General features: G+C 34.4%; 3 protein-coding genes and 1 long non-coding RNA gene across 5 annotated transcripts; 2 read left to right on the forward strand and 2 right to left on the reverse strand.

Moving 5' to 3' along the window:
* Positions 1–5524: 5524 nt before the first annotated feature.
* On the forward strand, positions 5525–15456 carry LOC102614515 (gibberellin 2-beta-dioxygenase 2). The gene is made up of 3 exons (XM_006492392.4): positions 5525–5981; positions 14468–14810; positions 14939–15456. Exons 1-3 carry the CDS (start codon positions 5599–5601, stop codon positions 15200–15202), a joined length of 990 nt encoding a protein of 329 aa, XP_006492455.2. The 5' UTR covers positions 5525–5598; the 3' UTR covers positions 15203–15456.
* Positions 7459–9770, forward strand: LOC127901451 (uncharacterized). Its single transcript, XR_008053601.1, has 2 exons — positions 7459–7840; positions 9217–9770. It is a non-coding gene; the product is annotated as an uncharacterized LOC127901451 (long non-coding RNA).
* Positions 10560–14364, reverse strand: LOC127901450 (protein FAR1-RELATED SEQUENCE 5-like). 2 transcript variants are annotated; one of them, XM_052438791.1, is made up of 6 exons: positions 13852–14361; positions 11391–13483; positions 11239–11301; positions 11080–11151; positions 10944–11012; positions 10560–10856 (listed from the first exon to the last, which is right to left on the reverse strand). In XM_052438791.1, the coding sequence occupies exons 2-6, from the start codon at positions 13470–13472 to the stop codon at positions 10755–10757; spliced, it is 2388 nt and encodes a 795-aa protein (XP_052294751.1). In that variant the 5' UTR covers positions 13473–13483; positions 13852–14361; the 3' UTR covers positions 10560–10754. The 2 variants fall into 2 exon arrangements, with proteins under 2 accessions (XP_052294751.1, XP_052294752.1); XM_052438792.1 differs by lacking the exon at positions 10944–11012 and having other exon boundaries at positions 13852–14364.
* A 5220-nt stretch (positions 15457–20676) lies between the features above and the next one.
* LOC102614801 (probable pectinesterase 53) lies at positions 20677–23402 on the reverse strand. The gene is made up of 5 exons (XM_025093060.2): positions 23041–23402; positions 22748–22937; positions 21979–22182; positions 21154–21389; positions 20677–21049 (listed from the first exon to the last, which is right to left on the reverse strand). Exons 1-5 carry the CDS (start codon positions 23400–23402, stop codon positions 20935–20937), a joined length of 1107 nt encoding a protein of 368 aa, XP_024948828.2. The 3' UTR covers positions 20677–20934.
* Between the last annotated feature and the right edge of the window lie 409 nt (positions 23403–23811).

Consider the following 23811-nt stretch of genomic DNA (forward strand, 5'->3'; position numbering starts at 1 on the left):
ACCTTTTGACTACTAAATGGAGTGCGATAATGATATTTTTTAACGAGTCAAGAGTTTTGTTTTGCCGACTTGAGGGTCGTCGAAAATTTTGGTAACAAGGGCACAACGGCAAGGGTCCAAGACGCATGATGAAATTCCGGGATTGATAAGTCTTATTATTTTATGTACATAATGCTGGGTTTAGTTTATTTTATAATATAACTACATAATGTTAATTATGTCCGATTTGATTCCATAATTTGATGGTTTGCTGTTGATTATTCGTGGCCTGTATATCCCATCTAGTAATAAAAATACAAGATGATCGATGTTTTCATGCATTTGTTGGGGTGTTATATGTCGTTTTTTTTTTTAACACAAAGATTCACATTTGTTGCTGTAGGTGTTATTCTGCTATTATTATTGTGCCATTATACATTTCATTTATATTTCAGCAAAGAATTTTTGCTGTTGTCTGGTAGTTTTTGTTCTAAAGGAGCTGCAATTAATATTGGTATTGAAATATATAATTAAATCAAATTATACAAACTAGGCAAAACCCAGATGGCCAGATCAAAGTTTAATGCCTTAGTTATTGCTAGTTCCAGTCATATATTATTAAATAAGTGATCTGAGATTGTACAGTAATTAGTCAAATTATCCTTCAAAACAGGAAAATTCCACACACATCATACAATAACCTCTTTTTTTTTTTTTCTGATTTAAATGGATGATTCAATTTGAGTTTAGATCATTGCTTACCTCAATATGCAGTTATGCTGCCTTTAAAAAAAAAAAAAAAAAACTGGAAAACTTTAATTTATTCCCTCTGGTCTGGTATGCACAAACCCAGCGGCAACACAAGCAAAGCCACAGTTGCATTATCCTGGCATTTATTTGTCATTATCAGTTTCCTCCAACTGTCATTATCGTCACATTGGTATCATTATCACTGCCCAAAGAAAAATAAATAAATAAATCATCTAACCTACAGCTAGAATCTTGACAACTTGAAAACAATTGTCAACTGCCCAAAGTTTCTTCTTTCCAATTGCCTGCAAATGAAGAGGATTTGCTTCATTAATTTTCTGTCAACAAACAATGAGCTCTTTCAGCTTTATCTATACATACATTTTCAAGAGTAGTCGTACGACATTTATTAATCAATTAATGAGATAATAGTATTAATTTACTTCAACCACTCAATAATTGACACATCACTTATAATGAAATTTGATGAGATTAAAAAAAATTAAAATATCTCTTATTATTACTCTATATTTTCGTTTCTCACAAGATCTTCATATTTTATTTATTTTGTAATCGGAAACAAAATTTCTCCACTTGTTTTTTTTTTTTTAAATTTATTTATTTATTTATTTACTTTACATCCTCATAATAATATAATAATGATTAATCATTATCTGGTTGGCTATCTATTATATCTGTCAAACGTTCAAACTCACCCACTACTACTTGACAGTTAATGGTAAGCTGTGTAGGTCCGCCAACAAATTAATTTTGCATTTGAACTTGTAGTGGAGTGGTTACTATTGAAAACTTTTGTGATAATTTTAATTACTAATAACTTTGCTCATACTTGTTATCATTAATTTCTCTAAGGATAAATCTTTGTTATAAAGTTTCTTTTTTCCAATAATGAGTGCAACCTCCCAATAATTTGTTAGCTAGAATCCACATTATCCTTAATTATATTTCTGCTCTACTCTGCGCATCTAAAACATTGTACTTTATAAATAATAAATAGAGTCTCGTCAATCTTTCTGTATATTTTGCCTAATTAATTTAGTAATTAGTTTTCCTTCTTGTCGAGGGGTCCATATCCAATCACAGAATTCATAACACATGCTAATAAGAAAATTGCATTTATTGGACATGACTTATATATTATATACAATTAACATACGTATAGTGCATTTAACGAGAAATGAAAATTCTTCAATTCAAAATGACAAAAAAAAAAAAAAACACACACACACACACACAACATGTGGGTTAAACCAATGTGTTTACTAAATAGGAATCTGAATGAATGATTTTAACTTACTAAAATGCCGTTAGTTAGTTGTTGTTGTTGTTATTTTTTTATCGTTATTGATAATTATTGTCAATAATAATAGTAACAACAACAATAACAATAACAAAAATAACATTATTTTAAACTAATCGGCGAGCAGTGGTGGCGTTGGACAATTGACAAGCGGCAACGAAGTTCAGAGAGTGGCAACAACGACTGACATGTACTGCATACGACCAACAACAATTAGTGGCACAAGGTTGACGATCAGGCTCTACTGCATTTGATGAGATCATCTGCGACGATGATGCGTGACGACTAGCTTTGCAGCATTCGACGACTGTCATGTGACAATCATGCTAGTTTATTTAATTATTATTTTTTAACTAAGAATAAAATTAAGTTAATGAATGTTGTTGTGGGACAAAATTAGTATTCACCGGGACGTAAGACTAGTTGAGGTAGGTCTCACTAATTTAATTCCGCTTTCTGTCCTTAATTTGTGATGTAAACACTATTAATCATTTCAATTTCCTAATCCAAAGAGTTTATACAATTAAAGTAATTTTACTTCCTCCGTTTATTTGTATGCCAAATTTTAAATGTGCGTTTGCGTGTCTGTTACAAAATCGAAAAACCAACCGATATTAATAATATGCAGCTGCGTACAATAATTGCCTGTAACAAAGAATTAACAAATCACTGAAACGCGACATGATCAGTTTGTACTGGCAATTAAATAAATAAATATATAAAAGTATGTCGGCAAAACCCGTATGCATCAACGGCCGGGGCAGGGCTTGGGGCGTTGAGAGGACGCCATGTGGCAATCGAGGAAGAATAGAGAACCCACCTCCACCTGCTTTTGTAATAACCAATTTTAATTATTTGAAAGGAAATCCTTTCAATAAGAATCCATAAGCGTCTGATGCCTCGTTCCGGCCGGCCTTTGCCATTGAATTAAGGGCCCTGTTTAGGGGCGAAGGCCAGCCCTTCAATCGCGGGGTTAATTTAATTGATTGTATTTGCAGCGTCTTTGTTTATATCTATCTAATCATCTACTTTGTTTTTATTTAAGTTGTATGATTTTTTATCTTTGAACTGACCATCAAATTTAAATCTAAAGAAATAAAGAGACAAAATTTGATTTGAATTTCCCCACCTCTCTATTTTTTTTTCTTTCTTTTTTTTTTTCCAATAAGAATCACATAATATTATTATTCCAGGATAAAAATAAGAGGTTAAAATTAATTGGTTCTTACATGCTATCTTAAATTGGGTGACCAACTGTACTTTCTGATAATGAAACATTGATTTTTTTTTCCCCCGTGACAGGTAATTTGCAGAAGAGAAATCATCCGATAGAAATTTTCCTAAACGAGGATATAGCCTTTTAAGTAGCTTTTAACTTGGGGAAAAAAAAAAAACAATCATACAAAGCACCAGTACTTCAATCAATTGATCAAGGCGGTATTTGTTATTATGGTTGGATAATTGAAACTTTAAGATAGAGTACTAAGCCCTTGTTTAGCATTATGGTTAGATAATTGTAATTCTCTTAAGTGTTTGATAAACACTTTTGAGTTGATTTTATCTCCTACTTGCATGACGGAAAAATTATAATATCTTTTTATTTTTTATTTTTTCATGGCTTCAACTTTTTCATACAAAAATTGTGGTTTTTAATCCACCTTATCTTAATACTAAATAAGATCTAAAGTGTTTAGTAAATACCGAATGATGTGGTTTAAAAGTTGAATTGATTTCATCTCATACTTGTATATTTAAAAAAAAATACAATTTTTATTATTTTTGCTAGAATTACTATTTAAACATAAATTTATCACAAATTGTATTGATTTTTATTTTATAACTATAATTTTTCCACAATTATTATGAATTTAAAAGCTATAGTACCACCCCAATATTAAACAAAACCTGAAGTCCCCAGTCATCACCGCTCAGCACTCATTAATTACTGCACTGCGATTCCAACTAGCTCGTGTTTCATTGATTATGTGATCCGTAGGATCTATAGCTCTACGTATGTTTCATAAATCATGATTATTATCGAATCCTGAACAAAAAAAATTGTAGCTGAGGTGGGAAGAAAGAGAAAGGAGAAATTTTCAATGCTGAATTATGCACACAAGATGATGCATATTTTAATCATTCCACTTTTTTTTTTGTGCAATATATTTCCACGGCATGCATGCATACAAAAACAATGAATCCGCAAAGCAAGCAAGCAAGGAAGCTAGCCAGCCGGTGATATATGTATTTCGTGCCTAGTACTGCCCGCGTCTACACCCCCATAATTTCTGCTGGTAGTTATTGATTGCCATATCTGAAAATAAATTACAAGGCTGAAAATTCTCTCATTTCAATGGTTGGTTTAACAGTTCACCTACACTGACCCCCCCTTGTCCTTGATTAGTGAATCAAGAACCTATAAAACAAACTCTCTTTAATTTAATGACAACACTGTTTTCAAATAAAAAAAATTTTATAAACCGCGTTCCAACAACAACTATAACAAAACAATTCTTAAATTAATCCTAATACTATATTTTTTTTATTTCTGATTACCAAACAAGTCGTCCGCACAAGGAATCTAGCTCTTAGCTAGCTAGCTAGCCAGTTCATTGACTACGTCTGTGTAACTGGTCTCCGCTATTTGCTCACAGTTCCTGAGTACGATATATATAAACAGTAGCTAGTTGAGTGGTCTAAATAATTAACAGCAATAGAGATAAGACCAGCCTCTAAATCGATTACCACCGCTGGTAAATGTCACGCCCGACATCGACAGTACACTTGCAAGCAACATGTATGGCCAGTTTTTGCCTTTTTCACATGTACATACAGTATCTTTCTCTTTCCCGCTCAGTTTTAGTATCCAATTAAATGCTAATCAGCAAGCAAATAATCTCGTGATTAATATTATAATGATGATTATAATAAGTGTGTCATTATCCAAAATAGCAATCAACGACGGTATGAAACGAATTATCCACTAGGCAGCGACATGCAATAATGTACGAAGCTAAGGGGGAAAAACAAATAGGGGGACTCCATTTCCTAGAAAGGGCAAAGAGTTCACAAGAGAGGAGCCTGAGGCGGTGAAAAATGAAAACTAAACAGTAGGGTCAAACATTATGTGTAAAGTACAAATTATGTACTAATTAAAATATAATAGTAAAAAATGAAAAGGTTAAAATTATGCGTTAGATGAAATGAAATTGATCAATACCCACACGCTTTTTGGAAGCGTTGGTCACGGAGTCTAATTAAAAACAAACATCAAATTTTACGCATTTTGTCTCCCCTTCTTCGTCACATATATACTAATAGTATGATTAAAAGTCCACGTCTCCTAAATTCACGATGCTTTTAATTTTAATTTAATAACCATTAAAACCGACCTACCTAGAACAAAATTTTAAAAAATAATATCTCCCCCATCATACTTGCGTGCGTGTGAGTATATATACATACACACACACACACACAACCCCAAGCAACCAACCGAAATCACAGCTTCTTGCTAAAAAATTGAAACATCAAAATCAAAAATCAAAATGGTTGTGGCTTCTGCATCCGCAATACGAACCAAGAAAACGAGGGCGGTTGGTGTTCCTACGATTGATCTTTCATTGGAAAATAAGGAGTTGCTAATAAAGCAGATTGTGAGTGCATGCGAGGAGTACGGATTCTTTAAGGTGACAAACCACGGGGTGCCTAGGGAGATAATATCGAGATTGGAAGACGAAGGGGTTGATTTTTTTGATAAACCAGTCAGGGAGAAACAAAGAGCTGGCCCTGCCTGTCCTTTGGGCTATGGTAGCAGAAACATCGGCTTCAATGGTGATTCTGGTGAACTCGAGTATCTTCTTCTTCATGCAAATCCTACCTCCATTGCTGAAAGATCCAAAACCATCTCAAATGATCCTTTAAAATTCAGGTACTTTTTTCTTTCATGTCCTCTTGGTCATGCTCATACAATTTCTTTTCTTTTCTTTTTTTTTTAGATTGATATCGTCATTAATTTTTCTTGCATTGCACAGATATATATCTGGGAAATATTCATATGGATAAATTAGATTAGCAAGTCTAATCAACGAGATATGTTGTTTCTGTATGTTGTTTCGTAACTGAGATACAGGCTGCCGCGGTTTTTGCTCAGTTTGTCGCGTGTTTAATTTGATCGTTGTCTAGTGTCTATAAATATTTCATGCTCATTACACAGCACTTGCAACAACTTCATATTCTTGGCACTTTGGGGCCAGCCAGTATACGAGGGAATATAACTTTGCCGATGAGAAGGTCAAGGTGGATGACTTCTTTTATCCAAAAAAAAAAAAAAAAGAATTATATAAACGTAAATCATATATAGTTCAAAATCAAGTTGCTTTTATATTTTACTAAATTCAATGGTTTACTTTATAATTTTTTATTATTGCTGTCATTGTTCTGATTTCGTGGATTCGGGTTCATGGTATTACACAAAAAAAAAAAAAGAAGAAGAAGAAGAATGATTTGTTGATTGTCCTCTTTGGTAAAAAATTCTGGCCCTTAAAATTGGTTGGACGCCACTCTTTCATGGGCTCCATTTGGTTCAATCTGATCGTCAAAGGGACCAGGAGGCTAATTCTCTTTTATTTAATTTACTTATTTATTGAACAACATTTTGAAATTTGAAGCAAAAAAAAGATGCTTGGTTGGTTATGAATTGTGTGAAGCGCCACACGTGCAATTCCAATCAAGAGTTAGATTAGTATATATCTATAGAACGCCCCTGGTTTCAACTGAGTTTAAATCTTTAAATTAAAATAAAGAGCTTTCCTTTTAGATAATGTCAAACAATTTATTTGCTACATAGGATGCTTCTTAATGAGGATTTAATTTTCGACTCAACAAAAATCAGCATGATCAGTCAATCAAATTTAGTTCAATATATCTCTTTCTCACTCACTTTGTTCTCGTGCATTATTGTCATTCAGCATATGCTGCTTGCTCAAAATCTGCATTATAATATTTTTTTGACCATGTTTAAATTACAGGCTACAGCTACCAAATAATGATCACGATCTCTGAATTCCTGAACTGTATAGCATAGTATTGTAATTGAGCTGCATATGGTTGTGAAATGTGAATTGGAGCACCCTGTAGAGCAGATATCCTCTACTTTGCCTGGCACTCTGACCCCAGACAGTAACATACACATCATTGCTTGCTTGAAATAGAGTATGTGTATGACACCTGCTAACGTAGAAAGCTGTATTTTTATGATCGTGGTGATATAGTCATAAAGAAATCATGAACTCTACTTCAAATCACGAATAAATTCAAAGCCATCAAAAGTGGATGCCTTTTTTTGCGTCTATAATAGGATCTGGGATGCAGTAATGGTCACCCTTTTTTGCCTTTTATAGCAAAACATTTACGGAAAATGAGATTCTTCCCACGTTAAGCACCACAATAAGCACCAAACGGTGCGTTTTGGACATACTATAAAATGAGCCAACTCACGTGTAATACACATAGCAATCCCAACACACGCGCAATCCATCTCACGCGACGCACAACTTTTCTCCATTTGCTCTCACAGAAATCTCACTGTTCTCAAACCTTCTGAGGGTGCTCGGCGTTGGTCTCTGGCCGTGGGTCTGCTGTCTCTCTTCCCTGTCGTCTCTATTCTCAAACTTTCTCGGCGGTGGTGCTTGGCATTTGTCTCTGGCCGTGGATCTCTCGTCGTTGGTCTCTCACCGTGGGTCTGCTTTCTCTCTTCTCTATCGTCTCTGCTGCTCTCAAATTGTGTAGGTAATGGCAAATTTCGTGAGTATTGCTTGTCATTGACTATTGTGAATTATTTATTTGTGTGTTACCGGACAAGGATGATTTTCTTTTGGAAGGGGTGAAATTGCAACTGTTCATAGTGATAGAGAGAGATTTAAGTTTGAAATTTGTTCTTTTATGTTTGAAGATGAGTAGAGAGTGATAGCATTATCCAAAAGCTAGTTTATTTCGATTATTCATCACATCAGTTAGTAAAGATTGTAAATGTGATTGCCTAGTTCCTCTCATGTTTGCTGGGTCATAATTGCAGGAAAAATAGCTTTAGTTCAGTTGGAAGGCCCTTTTGTTTTACATGACGGATGTGTGAAATTTTGCAGTGCCCTTGATTTAGATTTCCGTATTGACATGATTTCTAACAAATACAACAAGTTATAGGACTAAAAGATGAAAATATTGTATTGATATACTGGTAAGTAATAATTGCTAGATTATTAAGTATGCATACTCAAAGCTTTGAACTAAAGAAAAATTTCTTTCAGCCCTTTAAAACCCCCAGGTAATTCACTTACAGTAAGCACAGACAAAAACACTTCCAATCTCTAATTTTACCATATTAGAAATTTTTTCTCCACGTGTTGAAGTTAGTCATGCAAGTTGAAACCAATCTGTTTAAGCTTGGGGTTTTATGTCCTGAATCAAGGTTAAAAGTATTATAGCTTTAGCTATTCCTGAAGTGAATTTATGTTAAAAAGCTATGCACGCATTAAGTTAGTGCGAGAGTCTGCTGAAGCATATGTCAGCTGTGTGTTTGGAGCTGAGTATTCTTCATTCCACATTTTGGGTTTTGGTTGACCTCCAGCATGACTCAACCCACTTGAGTTAAAAGCCGTAGAGTAACATTCTACCCATGATATTTGAGTTTATCAAGTCACCATATTTTAATACTTCTCTGGAAAACAAATATATATGTTAAATCAGGTAGGAAAAATAAAAAGTTAATTATGGAGTTGTAATAGTGCAACTAAGGTTTTGAAACATTAAGATCTTTAGCCATTATGTTACTATCCCGTAGTTATTTTTAAGTTACAAGAGATAATAAAAAATAACATCATATTTTAATTACTTACACTAATCCTGCAAGTGCTGATGGTCTAAAGTTACTTACACTAACCCCCAACTAGTCAACTCCATCAATTCACTTTCATTTCTAAGAACAGAGCCATGCCCATTCTTCTCATTTGACCATATTTTTCTTCTTTTTGTTTTCTTTGTAGTTGAAATTAAATAATTTTATTTGAGCTGAATGAATGCAGTAAGATGTATTTCTTTTTTTGGGGGGGAGAAAAAAAATCAATAAGCTGGTTTTTAATATATTGGCTACCATTTTTTCTTTCTGGAAGGAATCTGGGTTGAAGTGTATATTGAACAGAATTTGTTCAATCATTATGTCTTCAAGCACAAACGAAATTCAAACACAACTGAAAGCTTGTGATAAATGCTGCAACAACAATAAGGTCTTGCGAACTTCACGAACAAAAGAAAATCCGAATCGTAGGTTTTGGAAGTGCAAAGGATGTGGGGCTTTTGAATGGGATGATGATTGGAAGAGCAGTGAATGTAATGATTTTAGAGGGATGGAAGATCGTATTATAAATCAGAATAAAATTGACATGTTGTTAGCAGAAGTCCGCAAGTTGGGCCATCAAATCGAATGCATATCTCTTAAATTTCAGTTGCTTGAGCAAGAATTTCAGCGAAGACAACAACCAAGTGTTCTTGTAACATACGTCCCGCAAATAATGATAACTCTTTTAATATGTATTATATTTAAGTTGTGTAATTAATTAATGTATTGTTAGTGCAATGACTTGTTGAACCAGTTTTTAAGATAACTTTGGTATTGATGGGGAAATGATATTCCTTTTTTTGCAATAAATTTGTTGGTAGTCCATAACTCCTGTGTCATTTGCTTCTTTGAATCAATTAATTTTTCCTCTGTTGCAAAGCCAAATATAATCATTTATAATTATAATATTTTGACCAAATAAAAAGCAATAACATAATTCCTGCACTTCTGCACTTTAAAGAATTCCAAAATTCCAGTAGCATAACAATTTCTGCACTTTCCAGAATTCCAGTACAATAACAGAATTTCTGCACTTCTGCACTTTAAACAATTTCTGCACTTTCCAGTAGCATAATAATTTCTGCACTTCTGCAGTTTAAATAATTCCAGAATTCCAGTAACATAACAATTTCTGCACTTTCCAGAATTCCAGTACAATAACAGAATTTCTGCACTTCTGCACTTTAAACAATTTCTTCACTTCTGCACTTTAAATAATTCCAGAAGTCCAGTAACATAACAATTTCTGTACTTTCCAGAATTCCAGTACAATAACAGAATTTCTGCACTTCTGCACTTTAAACAATTTTTGCACTTTCCAGTAGCATAACAATTTATGCACTTATGCACTTTAAATAATTCCAGAAGTCCAGTAACATAACAATTTCTGTACTTTCCAGAATTCCAGTACAATAACAGAATTTCTGCACTTCTGCACTTTAAACAATTTTTGCACTTTCCAGTAGCATAACAATTTATGCACTTCTGCACTTTAAATAATTCCAGAATTCCAGTAGCATAACAATTTTTGCACTTTAAAGAATAACAGAATTCCAGTAGCATAGAATACATCCAGAATTCCAGAATAACATAAAACAATTTCTGCACTTTAAAGAATATCAGAATTCCAGTAGCATAGAATTAAAAAATAACAGAATATCATTTATCCATCCACCATTCCAGTAGCACACAATTAAGGAATAACAGATTTGCAGCATCTCCCTCAATTCCAATCCAATAGCACATGACCAAATAATAACACAGCTGTAGCATATAAATCTAATAAAGGAACATGCAAGAACAAAAACAAGATTATTCTACGAAATCACTTCGAAACTCCTTATCAACTTCATATTCATTATCTTGCTGAAAGAGTAGCTGCTGAAAATGTCCAGGCTGCTGGAATTGTGGTTCCTATTAAAAAGAAAATTAAATATTTTGTTATAATAAAAGAGAATAAAGTAGATAATATGAATAAATACTAAATTTATCACCACTTACCGTACAAGAATTTTGTGTAGGTGTTAGATAAACATTATCCCCAACCATATGAGGTAAGCTCATAAGACCCTAAAACAAACATACATTAAATGAAGAGATAATAAAAAAATCATAACACATACTATGAAAAACTTACATTATAATAGTCCATAACTCCATGTGGGTACATATTCATATCAATATAACTTCCTTCAGGATTTTGAAATGCCTACAGTGGATCAATAATATATTAGAAAAACGTCTATGATTAAGTAATAAAAATCAACGACATGCATTTGAATTCCATAAAACCTACCGTTACAACATTGTTCTCGTGTGTTGGGACCACAGTCGGCACTTGCTCATTCACCTGTCCATCCTGTAAAGTCAACAAAACATACATTTGAACATCTTTTATGTTAGAAATTTTTTAACTTTAATTAAATTCAAAATACATTTTAAAAGTACCTTTGCATTGGAACGTGAGGAATTTATTTTAGATTTTGAAAATTTATTAGATTTCTTTCTTTGACAAGGTGGTCGACCTTTACGACGCCGAGCTGCTGGATCTCTAACTGTTTCTACTTCCACACTACAACTTCCTTGGCCTGTAACAACAGTTACTTCATTATCTCCGCAAAGAATTGCCTTTGATAAATCCCCCCGTACATTCTCAATCCAATTGAAAACAAGATTAGAGCTTTCAATAGTATGTGCAGCCATATTTGCAACCTCCGCAAAAGTAGCACACATTTTCTCATATCGTTTTTGCTCATCCGTACAGCTATGAAGCTCATAACTCGTTTTCACTCTACTATGGCATCTCCACACATCTTTTCTCCATCTTCGTAAAATATATTTTTCTGGAAGTACTTCTACGTCATTGCGGATCATGATTGCAATGGCATGCCTACAAAGAATACCTCTAAATTGGAACCTTGAGCAGCTGCAACGTATTTCACCATTTTCTTTTTCAAAATAAACTTCAAAAAAGGTTCTCTTTTTACCCTCTCCAACTTTGACATCCTCTCTAACAATATTTTCACAACCCATAGAATTGACATATTCGCAATACATTTTCCGAATCATTTCTTGCTGAAATTCTTGAAATTTTGAAATAGTGTACACATCTCGAACTTGCCTCTCCATTGCGTAATCGGTTACACATGGCATTTGTTGGGAAAGACACCTGACATCTTCTTCAACTTCCTTCTGAACTTTATTCTTCAATGCACAACTGTATTGCTCTACAAACTGCTTCAAAGTAGTCTTTGAGTTAACATAACCATCAAAAAATGCATTCATGCTTTCACTACGTTGAGTAGATGACATTCCTGCCCAAAACGTATTGTTTAGATAACAAGGTACCCAATGATGCCTCTCGTCATATAAGCCTCGTAACCATTCGTTATCCCCCAAATCATATTCTGTAATCATATGGTGCCAAGTTTCCTCAAATTTCGTAGCACTCTGGGAATCATAAACAGCACAATGCAAGACATTACTTATGTTACGATATTCTTTATAACCCCCTAGCTTCTCTGGAACTTTCTTCATTATATGCCATAAACACCACCGATGTCGAGTATTGGGAAAGACATTCTGAATTGCAACTTTCATTGCCCTGTCTTGATCTGTAATGATTCCATTAGGAGCTAAATTAGACATGCAAGATAGCCATGTTCGAAATAACCACGTGAATGTCTCAATATCTTCGTGTGAAATCAATCCACACCCAAACAGAATAGAATGCCCATGATGATTAACTCCTACAAATGGAGCGAACGGCATATCATACTTATTTGTAAGATACGTGGTGTCAAATGTAACAACGTCTCCAAACTCCTTGTACGCTTCCCTATTCCTTGGCTCGGCCCAAAAAACATTTTTTAATCGTCCCTCATCATCCACTTGCATACTAAAGTAAAACCTATTATCTTCTACTTGCATTTTCATAAAATAGTTTTGAAGAGCAGCAGCATCCCCATCTCCAAGCCGCAATCTTCTTTCTTTTTGGACATGATTTCTACAATCTCTTTCTATGAATGTCACATTTTCATGACCACCAGCCTCAATAACAAGTGATTGATAATTCTTACATAATCTGATTCCTGCTCGATCATTTACATCAAGCCTTTTTTTTGCATATGTATTGAGGCTACGATTGCACCGAAAATACTTGGATTTGGTTGGAGTTAACAGCACATGGTTGTGTTCAAGATTTAAGCTTCGAATTGTCCACTTTCCATCATCCCCTAAACCAGCTCCCAATCTAGCATTGCAGCCTGTTTTTGCATTAGGTTGGGGCTTTAAAATATTCACAGATTTGCTTCTTGTTTCACCACTTCTCCCACAAGCAAAAGTCACATTTCTAAGAATCCCATCACTATCCTTTCTACTAGTTCTCCTCAAAATCGGAAACCCTTTTCTTTTACCGTACTCTTTGAAGTAAATAAACAAATCAACATCACTATCAAATGACATCCCAATTATTGGCTCATCGTTCTCCTCAAATTTCTCCAACTCTTCAACTTCGATGTCTTTTTCCATATTATTTATTTCTACAAAATTGAAATAATTCACATTGACAAAATGAAAGTAACAAAATACAAATAATTCAGCACAACCTCACACAACTAAACTAACTAGTGATGCAAATTGTGAACACAAATTTAATATATACCAGCAGAATTTGCAGCATACGAGATGCCTTTGATTGGAATTTAGTGATTTTTTATTTAATATATAACCCAATGTGCTTATTAATTTTCCAATGGATGCTGATTTAATATATAAAGATTATTGCGCAATTGATACCCTTAAGATTATTGCGCAATTGATTTAATATATAAAAATTTGACTTCACAATTGAATCTTCACACATTCGGAATTATTACAACCAAAATTGGGCATTAATTAAACCAATTACCTCCACGAATTGATTACGACGGCTACAACTATCTACAGGGCAGACAGAGAAAGAGAAACCCAACGAGATGCGCGAGAGAGATCCACGACGAGAGAAAGTCGAAGGAGAGAGCAGCGAGATGAGTGAGAGGCCGGATGAGAGAGACCCGCGGTGAGAGAGAGAGCCACAGCCGAAGACAGACCCAAGGCGAGAGAGAGAGACCCACGGTGAGAGAGAGAGCCACTGCCGAAGACAGACCCAAGGCGAGAGAGAGAGCCACAACCGAAGAGAGACCCACGCTCGAGAGAGAAAGAGAGAAAGAGAGAAAACTGAAAGACAGAGCAATCCCACGATGAAGAGCAGAGCTTGAAGATGGCAAAGAACTGGCTGCAATTGAACTCGTTGCTTGGTGTGAAATGCATGAGTGAGAGTGATGCATGCGTGAGATGAGATGCGCGTGCAGTGTGTTTGCTTGTTCAAACAGTGCCCTTTTATATTACAAATAAAACGCACCGTTCGGGACTTACTGTGGTGCTTATTGTGGGCTGAATATCGGTGTTGAAACATTTACTAGCAGTGGATATCTGAAAATAGAAGACAGTACTAATATGGCTTTCTATTATTATTTTTTGTGCAGTCGCGCTGCGAATGATTACGTACACGCGGTTCGAGGCTTAACGTGCGAGATTCTTGATCTTGCGGCTGAGGGATTGGGGGTCCGAGACAGGTTCGTATTCAGCAGACTCATCAGAGACGTTCACAGTGATTCAATACTCCGGCTGAATCATTATCCACCTGTCGAGGATTGGGACCCACACAACAGTCGTGTAGGATTTGGCGACCACTCTGACCCTCAGATCTTGACCCTGTTAAGATCTAACAATGTAGGCGGCTTCCAAATCCGTTTGAATGATGGACTTTGGGTTCCAGTTCCCCCGGACCCCACCGGCTTCTACGTCCTTGTTGGCGATGCCTTGCAGGTCAGCAACTATCATAATTCATAATCATCATTTATTGTATTATTTTTTATATACCCGAATAAAAATTAATGAATACATTCCAATTATAAATTTATAATTATAACGTTTCTGATGCTGGGGAATTAAAGGTTTTGACGAACGGGAGATTTAGAAGCGTGAGGCATAGGGCAATTACGAACTCACTGAATTCAAGAATGTCGATGGTGTACTTTGGGGCACCACCACTTGATGCGTGGATCACTTCTTTGCCGGAAACGGTGTCGCTTCAGAGGCCAAGTCTATATATGCCGTTCACTTGGGGCGAATATAAGAAAGCTGTGTACTCTCTGCGATTAGGGGAGAGCCGTCTTGACCTCTTCAAGATTCGACCCGGCGACAAAACGGGGTTGTGACGACCTACATATAGCTGTATTAATTATTATGTGCATAGGCAAGTCAAGGGGTGGTAATTATATTGTAACTCAATTAGCTGTCCTTTTTCTTTGTTTTTTTGGTCGGAAAAAAAAAAAAAAGAAATTTAGTAGAACGTATCCTGGTATTTCTATGTAATTGTCTTCACATGTTATTTATGATTGATGTAAGGAAGATGTTTATAAAAAGTTTTTTAGATTTTAATATATAAAATCTTTCTGGCCCTATGAACTGATGATGATCATACCCCCTTTTCAGCTCCATTTTAAATTAATGTTTATAAAAGTTTTTTAGATTTTAATATATAAAATCTTAAGTATGGGGTGGGATTGACAAATACCCATTTTTCAGCTCCATTTCAATGCATCTTTTGTTTATTGGGTGTACAGGTAAGACCTCCATCTGTTGTATCGACCTCAAGTAAAAAATGGGAGGGTACATGTATTAACATTAATTATTCTAATTAGCTGACAATGTGATCCTAATTGCTGTATGACTTTGTATCCACCGCTAAATTTGTACTCTACGTACAAAGCATGTAGCACTGTGCAAAGGGTATTGACATTTTTAGGTGTAGCTGACAAGACACCCACATAAAAAGGTGTGTATATATAAAGAGAGAAAGAGTAAGTCAAACAACTCCTCTGTTGTTTGGAAAATAAAATAAAATACATATTTAGAACCTCTTATATTTTAAAACTTATCCAAACCCCTAAAAATTTGAGTCAAATGTCATTTTTATTCATCATTTTACTGTTTTATCCTTAGTGGCCTTGAAACCTAATATTCATAAATTATTGAGTTCAACCGTTATGTTGCTATAATGGTATTAGCTAAGACTTTTTCAGGTTTAATTAGGTAGACCTAGGAAACTTGCATGTTACCAAATGTCACAGATCTTACGGTTTATCTTCAAATTGGTTTTGTGTCACAATCAGTTGACCCAATTATGTTTACAAATTCAGGTGCATGAATCAGACGACTCCATTTAAAAATTATGCATATTAGCAATTTCTACATTTTTTAAAGCAAAATATACATACACACATTTATGGGTGCGTTTGGGATTGAGGTTGGGCAGCTGTAGCTTAAAAGCTACAGCACTAAAGTGTTTGGTAAACACTAACTGTTGTAGCTTTTAAGCTATATTGTTATGATTTTTCACTTGTATAATATAAAATTTATTATATCTTTAATAATTTTATCAAAATTATTATTTAAATTTTATATTTATTATATATTATTAATTTTTGTTTCATAATTACAGTTTTTTTTTCACAGCAGCTGTAGCTTAAAAGCTACAGCACCTCAATCCCAAACGCACCCTATGTCTTTGCACAAAAGCAATCCTAATGGAAAACCAAGAGGGCGTATGACAATTATCCAAATATTCAGAAATGCATACAGATTTAGATATCCTCAATTGATCACATCTTTCAAACCACTTGAAGGCAATGTATAACGATAGCAGTTATGCAAATACAAATGTATCAATTATGATCAATTTTTTTATATCATGAATAGTCACGATGTGCCTAATTTTGATCTCTCACCAACAATGATGAATAGTATTCAAAGTCGTGGTAGTTCGATCAACCATATAGTAGCTGGCTTGTAAAAACGCATGTTCTAAATTACCTATCTAGGTGACAAATGATAATGACTCGAAAACAAGTTCTATGCTATATTAAGATACTTACGTACTTAGGTGGATTTCCCTTAATTGGATTGTTTGATGAGGAGTCCTAATTGTCTTTTTGAACAATTCATTATCCCGATGATACACCATTCAATGAAGAATATTTGCAGTCTTTCACATGAAAAATGATACCCACAAGCCGAACCCCACACGTCACAGCATGATGCCTGCTACTGATTCTAAAAATATCCTGCTTGACCTAATGTATATAATATTACAATAAAATTCATGGATTTACCAACCCGTCATTGACAAAAGCTAAATAGAAGAAATAATTGTTTTTTAAATTTAATAAAAATTTTATGTGATTAAATTATTTAAGTCAATATTTTTTTTTATTTTTTTGTTTAGTCTAAAAAATCTAAATGATATCTTTAACATATATTCTCTTAAATCTCTCTTTCTGATTACTTTATTTTCAACCTTACCTAAATGAAATTTAATAATTAGTGTTATTACTCATGTTTATAACTTGTGATAGTATAGTGGTGGACTATCATTACTTTTATCTTTTTATTTTTTTTCAAATTAGCATTATTTATCTTAGTAATTTTTTGAATATTTTTCATATAAAAACATCATAAACTACAATAAAATTGATTTAACATATATTAATTTAGAACATTAAAGGGTTGTATTCAATTGAACATGATATATGTTATAATAATATATTATCTTATTATGTTCTTTAAGATGTTTATTATTTGTTTAACATTTATAATTTGTAAGGGCACAAATGTAAAAAAATACTAATTTTTAGATTTTTTAAGTTAAAAAAACAACTTTAACATTTATTATTTGGGAGAAAAGTAGAAGAGTAAAGAAAAATGCCATGTGTCGATATGGAGTTTTGTAGCTAAAGTCATCACAAGAATGTTGGCCTACATCGAGTACTCTAGGTGTTATGTGGGATACTCGGGGTACGCCGAGAAATGGTAAAAAAGTCTAAAAAAACTTTAAAAAAGTATCAATGGATGAAAGAGACATAATCTTAAAAACGATTGGTTGAGTCTCTAATAAATAATAAGGAATCAATGATAAAATCTCGTGCTATAAAAGAAGGGACAACAGCCTGTCACGCCAGAGAATAAGCCAAAAGGGTTGATGATATGACAGTTGGGACCATCAGCTTTCCCCTGCCACACCTGCAAATTCTCAGTAGCTTTAACATAGGTACACAGGACCACCCCACTACGCTTGACACGTATATACACCTCAAATTTGCTCTCCACGCTTATTTTTTGAAACGTCCAAGCATCCACACATATGAAGAACAAGAATATTTATAACATGACAACAAGAAACGCCAGTAAAATAACGTCAAATGACACGACAGCTGGGGTACACCATATAAAATACTCAAGTTTTATTTTTATCATAAGAGCCAATACACACACCTCAGGAGCTGAAGCTTCTTCCACCTCAAGCCTCTATTATTGAGAGCTTGCAAGCTCTCTAACATAAGAAAACCCAACTCTGACTTGAGCGTCGGAGTGTGGTCACCGGCCACTTCAGCTGCACCTCTAACATCTTTCTCATTGTTTTGCAGGTCTAAGGCAACTTTTAGAAGCTTTCCGCATCTGAAATCAAACTTCTCAACATATCCACCACCCTCTCACTCTTCCTTCACTCCATAAAAACCAAAACAGTCTGTACGCCCCGAAAAAGCTAGGCACCCTACTTCCTTGATAAAAATAATTTATTGTTCTTAGTTTGGTTTTGTAACTTTCACTTACACACCCAAAATCTAAGGATGGCAAAAGGCGGGCTTGGGCTTGGGCATTTTCAAGCCCAAGCCCACTTCAAGTTTAGCATGAGGGCCTGGGCCGGATTTGGGCTTTATTTATTTTTTAAATTGTTGTAAGTTTAAAATAAATTAATGATCAACAAGTTATTATAATTATAAATACATTAAAAAATAAATATTTCAAAGTAAAATAACAAATAAAGCAAATAAAAGCTCATAACTTTAATTTTCCTTAATACTAGATTCTCTAATTCAAATGTTCTCTTATTTAATTAACACAAAAAAAAGTTTAGTATCATAAATTTAAGTTTTTTGAATAATCATTGATTTATAAATTAAGAATTTAAGTTTTTTTAGTTACTTTTTAATTTTAATTATATTATTCTAATTTATATTTTTTTTATAATGGTGGGCCTGGGCCTGGCATGCTTTTTTTTTTCTTGAGCCCTTGTCACATGAGAGCCGGGTCGAAGCCAGCGGACCTAGATCGGCTGTGCTTTTTGCCCACCATACCAAAATCTAATAAAAATATTTATTTTTGGCGATTTAGAAAAAAAGTAAATATATCATTTAAATTTAGACATTCAAACTAAGTTAGATTTTTTTTTTCAGATTTTATATATAAAAAAAAAAACAAACGCCACCTTAAACTTTAAAATACATTTACCCTCAAAATTTAATCAAATAATTTTTAAGCAGTTTTAGTTAAATGACTAGTCGAGTTCAAATCCTAGGGCGACCTCCAGGGGCGGATGCAGTATGTGACTAGTGGAGGCTATAGGCCCCCGGCTTAAAAAAAATTCTAAGAATAAAAGAAAAAAATATTTAATATTTCTATTTAGCCCCCATTAAATCTATTAAAATTAACTCTATAAATTTATAAACTCACAAAATTTAAATTTTAACTTTTAGAATTATAAAAGCCCACTCTATAATTAAAAATAATGATAGGTTATCACCACAAACATTTTTTTATTTTTGAAAATACATCGAGACCAATTATAAATGTATTAACAAATATTTTATACATTCAAAATTTTAATTTTAAAATTTTACTATTATGTAACTCAATTCCCGACAAATTATTTTTCTAGATCTGCCACTGGCGGCCTCCACTTTTGAAGGTAATAGTATTAATAATAAAAACTAAACGTTAAAGTAAGTGTACATTATACAGATCCATCCATATCTTTCTTTAATTTCAAAAGAAAAAATCTCTCTCTTCCTTCGACAGATATAAATAATATAAGGTTGTACAACGATCGTTGACTCGTATGAAAGGGTAATTGGATTTGGATCGCCAACCTATATTAACTTACAAGATAAGAAGTTCACGTCTCACTTTATATGTATATAGTATTATTTCTCAAGAGAAAAATAAAAAATCTTTGTTGCATGAAGAAGCAGCTACTTTTGTTTCTTAATTAATTGCATGGCCATAAAGCTTGACCGCCCATACAATTAATTAAACATAGGAAACGACAGACAAAAACACAGGTTGATGCTGCGTGCTGTGTTCTTCATTTAATTTGTAGAAGAAATGGCTTCTTTGCTGTTGCTATTTGAAGCGCTAATAATGGGACGCCGGCGCTGCAATCTTTTGGTAACCATTGAGGGCGAGGGAGGCCGGGACACAAAGGCCGCCGCCTATAGTGATGTTGGAGACGACTGGAAAGCTCTTCCGTTTTGTAGTGCCTTCTTAGGAGTCGACGACGATGTCCAGATGTGGAGAACTGCAGAAAGTTACACATGGCCTTAATTAGAAGCCATGCTGTTGTCACATCCATCCAAATTTAATTTCTATAATTAACTCATATACATATACATGTCGTACTAGTCTGTCAAATGCTTTGATGTATTTATGTTATAATAGGATCGAACCTTTGAAATCAAGTATATCTCATAAAATTTGAAGCTGCATACGAATATTTGCTGATTTTATGTGTACTTTGTTCACATGTATATATATATTATATGATGTTTAAGAAGAATGTACTTCTTAATTTCACCATTTCATTAATTCAAATAGGAAATTATGAGTTAATACAGTAATATCCATGTCCAGCTACATCGATCCAGTCTTTGATGCAGAAACGCTCATCGCATCTCATTTGATCTTCAGGATTTATGACAAATTAAATAATTACATAATAAGTAAAGGCGCTCGGCGCATGATAATATAATCAATGTAAACAATTTCAACGACGACCTTGGATTACAAATTCTATTTCTCAAGGGCTAATTAGCCAAGTATCCCCATCGACGTATTAAGTCCCTATAAACGGCTTAGCCTCTTCATCTGTGAGAATTCGAGCCCACGGCACTCTTCCAGTCAAGTTGGCTCCTGGTCCACTGCACTTGTACTCTCCATAAAACACTCTACTGCGCAAGAAAATATGAATATTTCAAAGTAAATTTATATATAGTCGGCATTCAGTTTTATTGTCTCAGTTGGTATCTGTAGAAATTAATTTGGTACAACTTACGTATCACGTTTTTGGTCGCCCCAATCACTCCAGCCTTGAGGAAGAACAATTTTATCCATGAATGTGAAGGAGAACACAACTCTCGAGTAATCACCCCAAGCTCTACCAAGATAAACAAGCCCGCTTCCCGTCACCACGTTATTTTTGAAAGAAAACCCACTGTCAATCGAGGAACTGGAACGCTTTTGCGCTGTGAGAGAGGCCTTTTTCTTCGCTGTGGAATTCAAATAGCAATTCTGTACGCATAATAATGTTAACCAGTCGCTGTCCCTGGAGCAATAAAATAATTCTTCAACTTATCCAGTTTCAATCTCATTCTGGACCCTTTCTCATATGGGCCGTCTTATAATTTAGCCCATTTAAGGTCTGTCCCATCAGGTTGGTTTCTGTTCAACTCATCTCCTGCTATTAACACCCCTCTAAAGTTCTTATGAAACTTTTATTTTTTCTTTTCGATAACGAAATTACATAAATAGCCAAGAGGTAAAATTAATTCTTTTTTTCTTTTCTTTTTAATAGAAAGAAATTCAATTAAACACTCATATAACTTACATTTTTAACATTTAATTATTTGCTTCTCTGAATTTATAATTCATTTTTTTCTATTACAATGTATATGGCTAGTAGAGTTCTTATTGAAACAAAAACTTATTTGAAAGAAAACATGATTGAATTCAACTTAACAAGAATGAATTAGTTGTAATTTACTTTTTATTGAATCAGTTGTCTATAAATTAATATAGGAGAATATTTTTGGAAATTAAATACAAAGGGTGCACCGGTGCAGTGTCAGGAGCTGCACTCTTAGTTTGTGTTTAATCTCACCTCATAGAGTGACCTGCCATAGCCGAAAATGAAGTCAACGGATCCTTGGATGAAGCAGTTGTTGAAATAGTGAAGGCCCTTGTGATCATAAAGCGTGTCTTGAGCACCATAGAAGCTGCAGTTGTAAAACGCAGCCTTAGTCCCTGAAATACGAAGTGCAACGGCTTGTTCTCCCATCGATCCAACCACATGTGGAGCCGTGTTCTGCAATTAATATTACACAAATATATGTATACATGTAAATGTACTGCCGCCACCCCCATTTCTTTTTCCTTCAGAAAATGGACACAGTCGCACGTACTGCTTACAAAAGGTCAATTAAGAACATTTTCACGATTAACCAAAAACTTATATCTAATCACGCTATTACAAATAAATATTATATACATGTGTGCGTGTGTTTTGTTATAGAAAAGCGTGAGCATATGTGTGTGCGGTGTTGTTTTGATTCGCCCAAGTTTACAGCAGATGGGGTGGTTTTGTTTGGAGCTTTGTTATGGCAACGGAATCTTATATGTCTGGTCTTGTCATGCACATGCATAAGGGGACCTCTTTCGCCGAGGAAATAACCCAAGACAGGGCAGTCATTTTTTCTAACTTAATTTCAAGCCTGAATGTCACCCAAAACATTGTAAGTTGCTGGACACCTTTTCAGAGTTTTGAAATAATTAACAAGGTTCCGAAATGTGGATAATTTTGCCCAGACAATGTGGGCTAACGACTTGCCTTTCATCCCGGCAATATAACATAATTTAACAGGTAGGTTTACCTGAAACTTCATGTTGATGGCGACAAAATAGTCGGCATCCACAGCTACAGTTGCGCTTTGGAATGTCTTCAATGGCTTCCCATCGCTTCCAGGAACCGATGCAGTATCATTCCCAGTGATGGTTGGAGGGTCACTGGAATTCCCTAAGAATGTAACAAACGGCAACGTTTTTGGGATGCTAACTTTTTCCCTATAAAAATCCGCAATGCATAAAGCTTGATTAGTTAACCATAAACACTACTTAATATAATGTTTACAATACGTACAATACATCAGCTAACATATCTATATACCTGTAAACACCTGGTTTGATCTCCAGTATAACTCTCCTGGTGTTGTACGGTGGAATGCTCTTAATTGCTTCCCTGATGGTTTTAAAATCTCCAGTCCCATTCTGACAAACAGTTATTCTCACTTTGTTCGTTTCAGCCTTCCACAGTTTGCCATCAAGAACCCTGCCACCAGCTCCAGGAACTTGTTGGCTGACTGACTCTGCTTGCCACAGAGCCTTCTTTTGATGATTTTGGATGTTCCACGAGACCCATTTGTTGAAATCCGTTTCTTTATCTACATTCCTTAATGAACAACATTTGAGACTAAAATTTGACAAAGAAAGAAGGAAGAGAATGAATTGAAAATAGGATTTTGAAGCCATGAGAACCCCATGTGGTGGAGGTCTCAATATATAATAATATGCCAATCCAAATGTGAAGATTCGAGTATGGACAGGACCTACGAAAACGTACTAGTGTATTGACTACAATGACCTTATTTTGCCCTCAAACTCTCCACAATTCCCAACTTCTTCACTTGCATTAATGAATCATGAGCTGATTTATCGGACATAAAAACTACGTTTCTTTGAGCTACCGATTAATTATTTTAACGATCCCTCCAACCTTAGATAAAATGTAACAGTGAAAATATGTCTATCGTCATACCCTCTGTTTAAAAATAAGAAAATGACTTGTGTTCAAATCTTAGAAGAGGTGAGGATTAAAATAATATTTTCAGCTTTGCCCATTAGTACATTGTTTTTAGCATATTTTGGGTCAATGAAATAA

The sequence above is a fragment of the Citrus sinensis genome, chromosome 3 (genome assembly GCF_022201045.2).
Source record: "Citrus sinensis cultivar Valencia sweet orange chromosome 3, DVS_A1.0, whole genome shotgun sequence".
In the NCBI taxonomy this organism is placed as follows: domain Eukaryota; kingdom Viridiplantae; phylum Streptophyta; class Magnoliopsida; order Sapindales; family Rutaceae; genus Citrus; species Citrus sinensis.

Bases quoted from the DNA above. Each gene is read 5' to 3' on its own strand.
- LOC102614515 (XM_006492392.4), top strand. From the start codon at position 5,599: ATGGTTGTGGCTTCTGCATCCGCAATACGAACCAAGAAAACGAGGGCG. The intron at 5,982-14,467 runs GTACTTTTTTCT...TTTTTTGTGCAG, and splicing joins AATGATCCTTTAAAATTCAG to TCGCGCTGCGAATGATTACG. The intron at 14,811-14,938 runs GTCAGCAACTAT...GGGGAATTAAAG, and splicing joins TTGTTGGCGATGCCTTGCAG to GTTTTGACGAACGGGAGATT.
- LOC127901450 (XM_052438791.1), bottom strand. From the start codon at position 13,472: ATGGAAAAAGACATCGAAGTTGAAGAGTTGGAGAAATTTGAGGAGAAC. The intron at 11,152-11,238 runs GTAGGTTTTATG...GATCCACTGTAG, and splicing joins ACGAGAACAATGTTGTAACG to GCATTTCAAAATCCTGAAGG. The intron at 11,013-11,079 runs GTAAGTTTTTCA...TGTTTGTTTTAG, and splicing joins GAGTTATGGACTATTATAAT to GGTCTTATGAGCTTACCTCA.
- LOC102614801 (XM_025093060.2), bottom strand. From the start codon at position 23,402: ATGGCTTCAAAATCCTATTTTCAATTCATTCTCTTCCTTCTTTCTTTG. The intron at 22,183-22,747 runs GTAAACCTACCT...TATTAATTGCAG, and splicing joins CCATCAACATGAAGTTTCAG to AACACGGCTCCACATGTGGT. The intron at 21,390-21,978 runs GTGAGATTAAAC...TTATGCGTACAG, and splicing joins ATGGCAGGTCACTCTATGAG to AATTGCTATTTGAATTCCAC.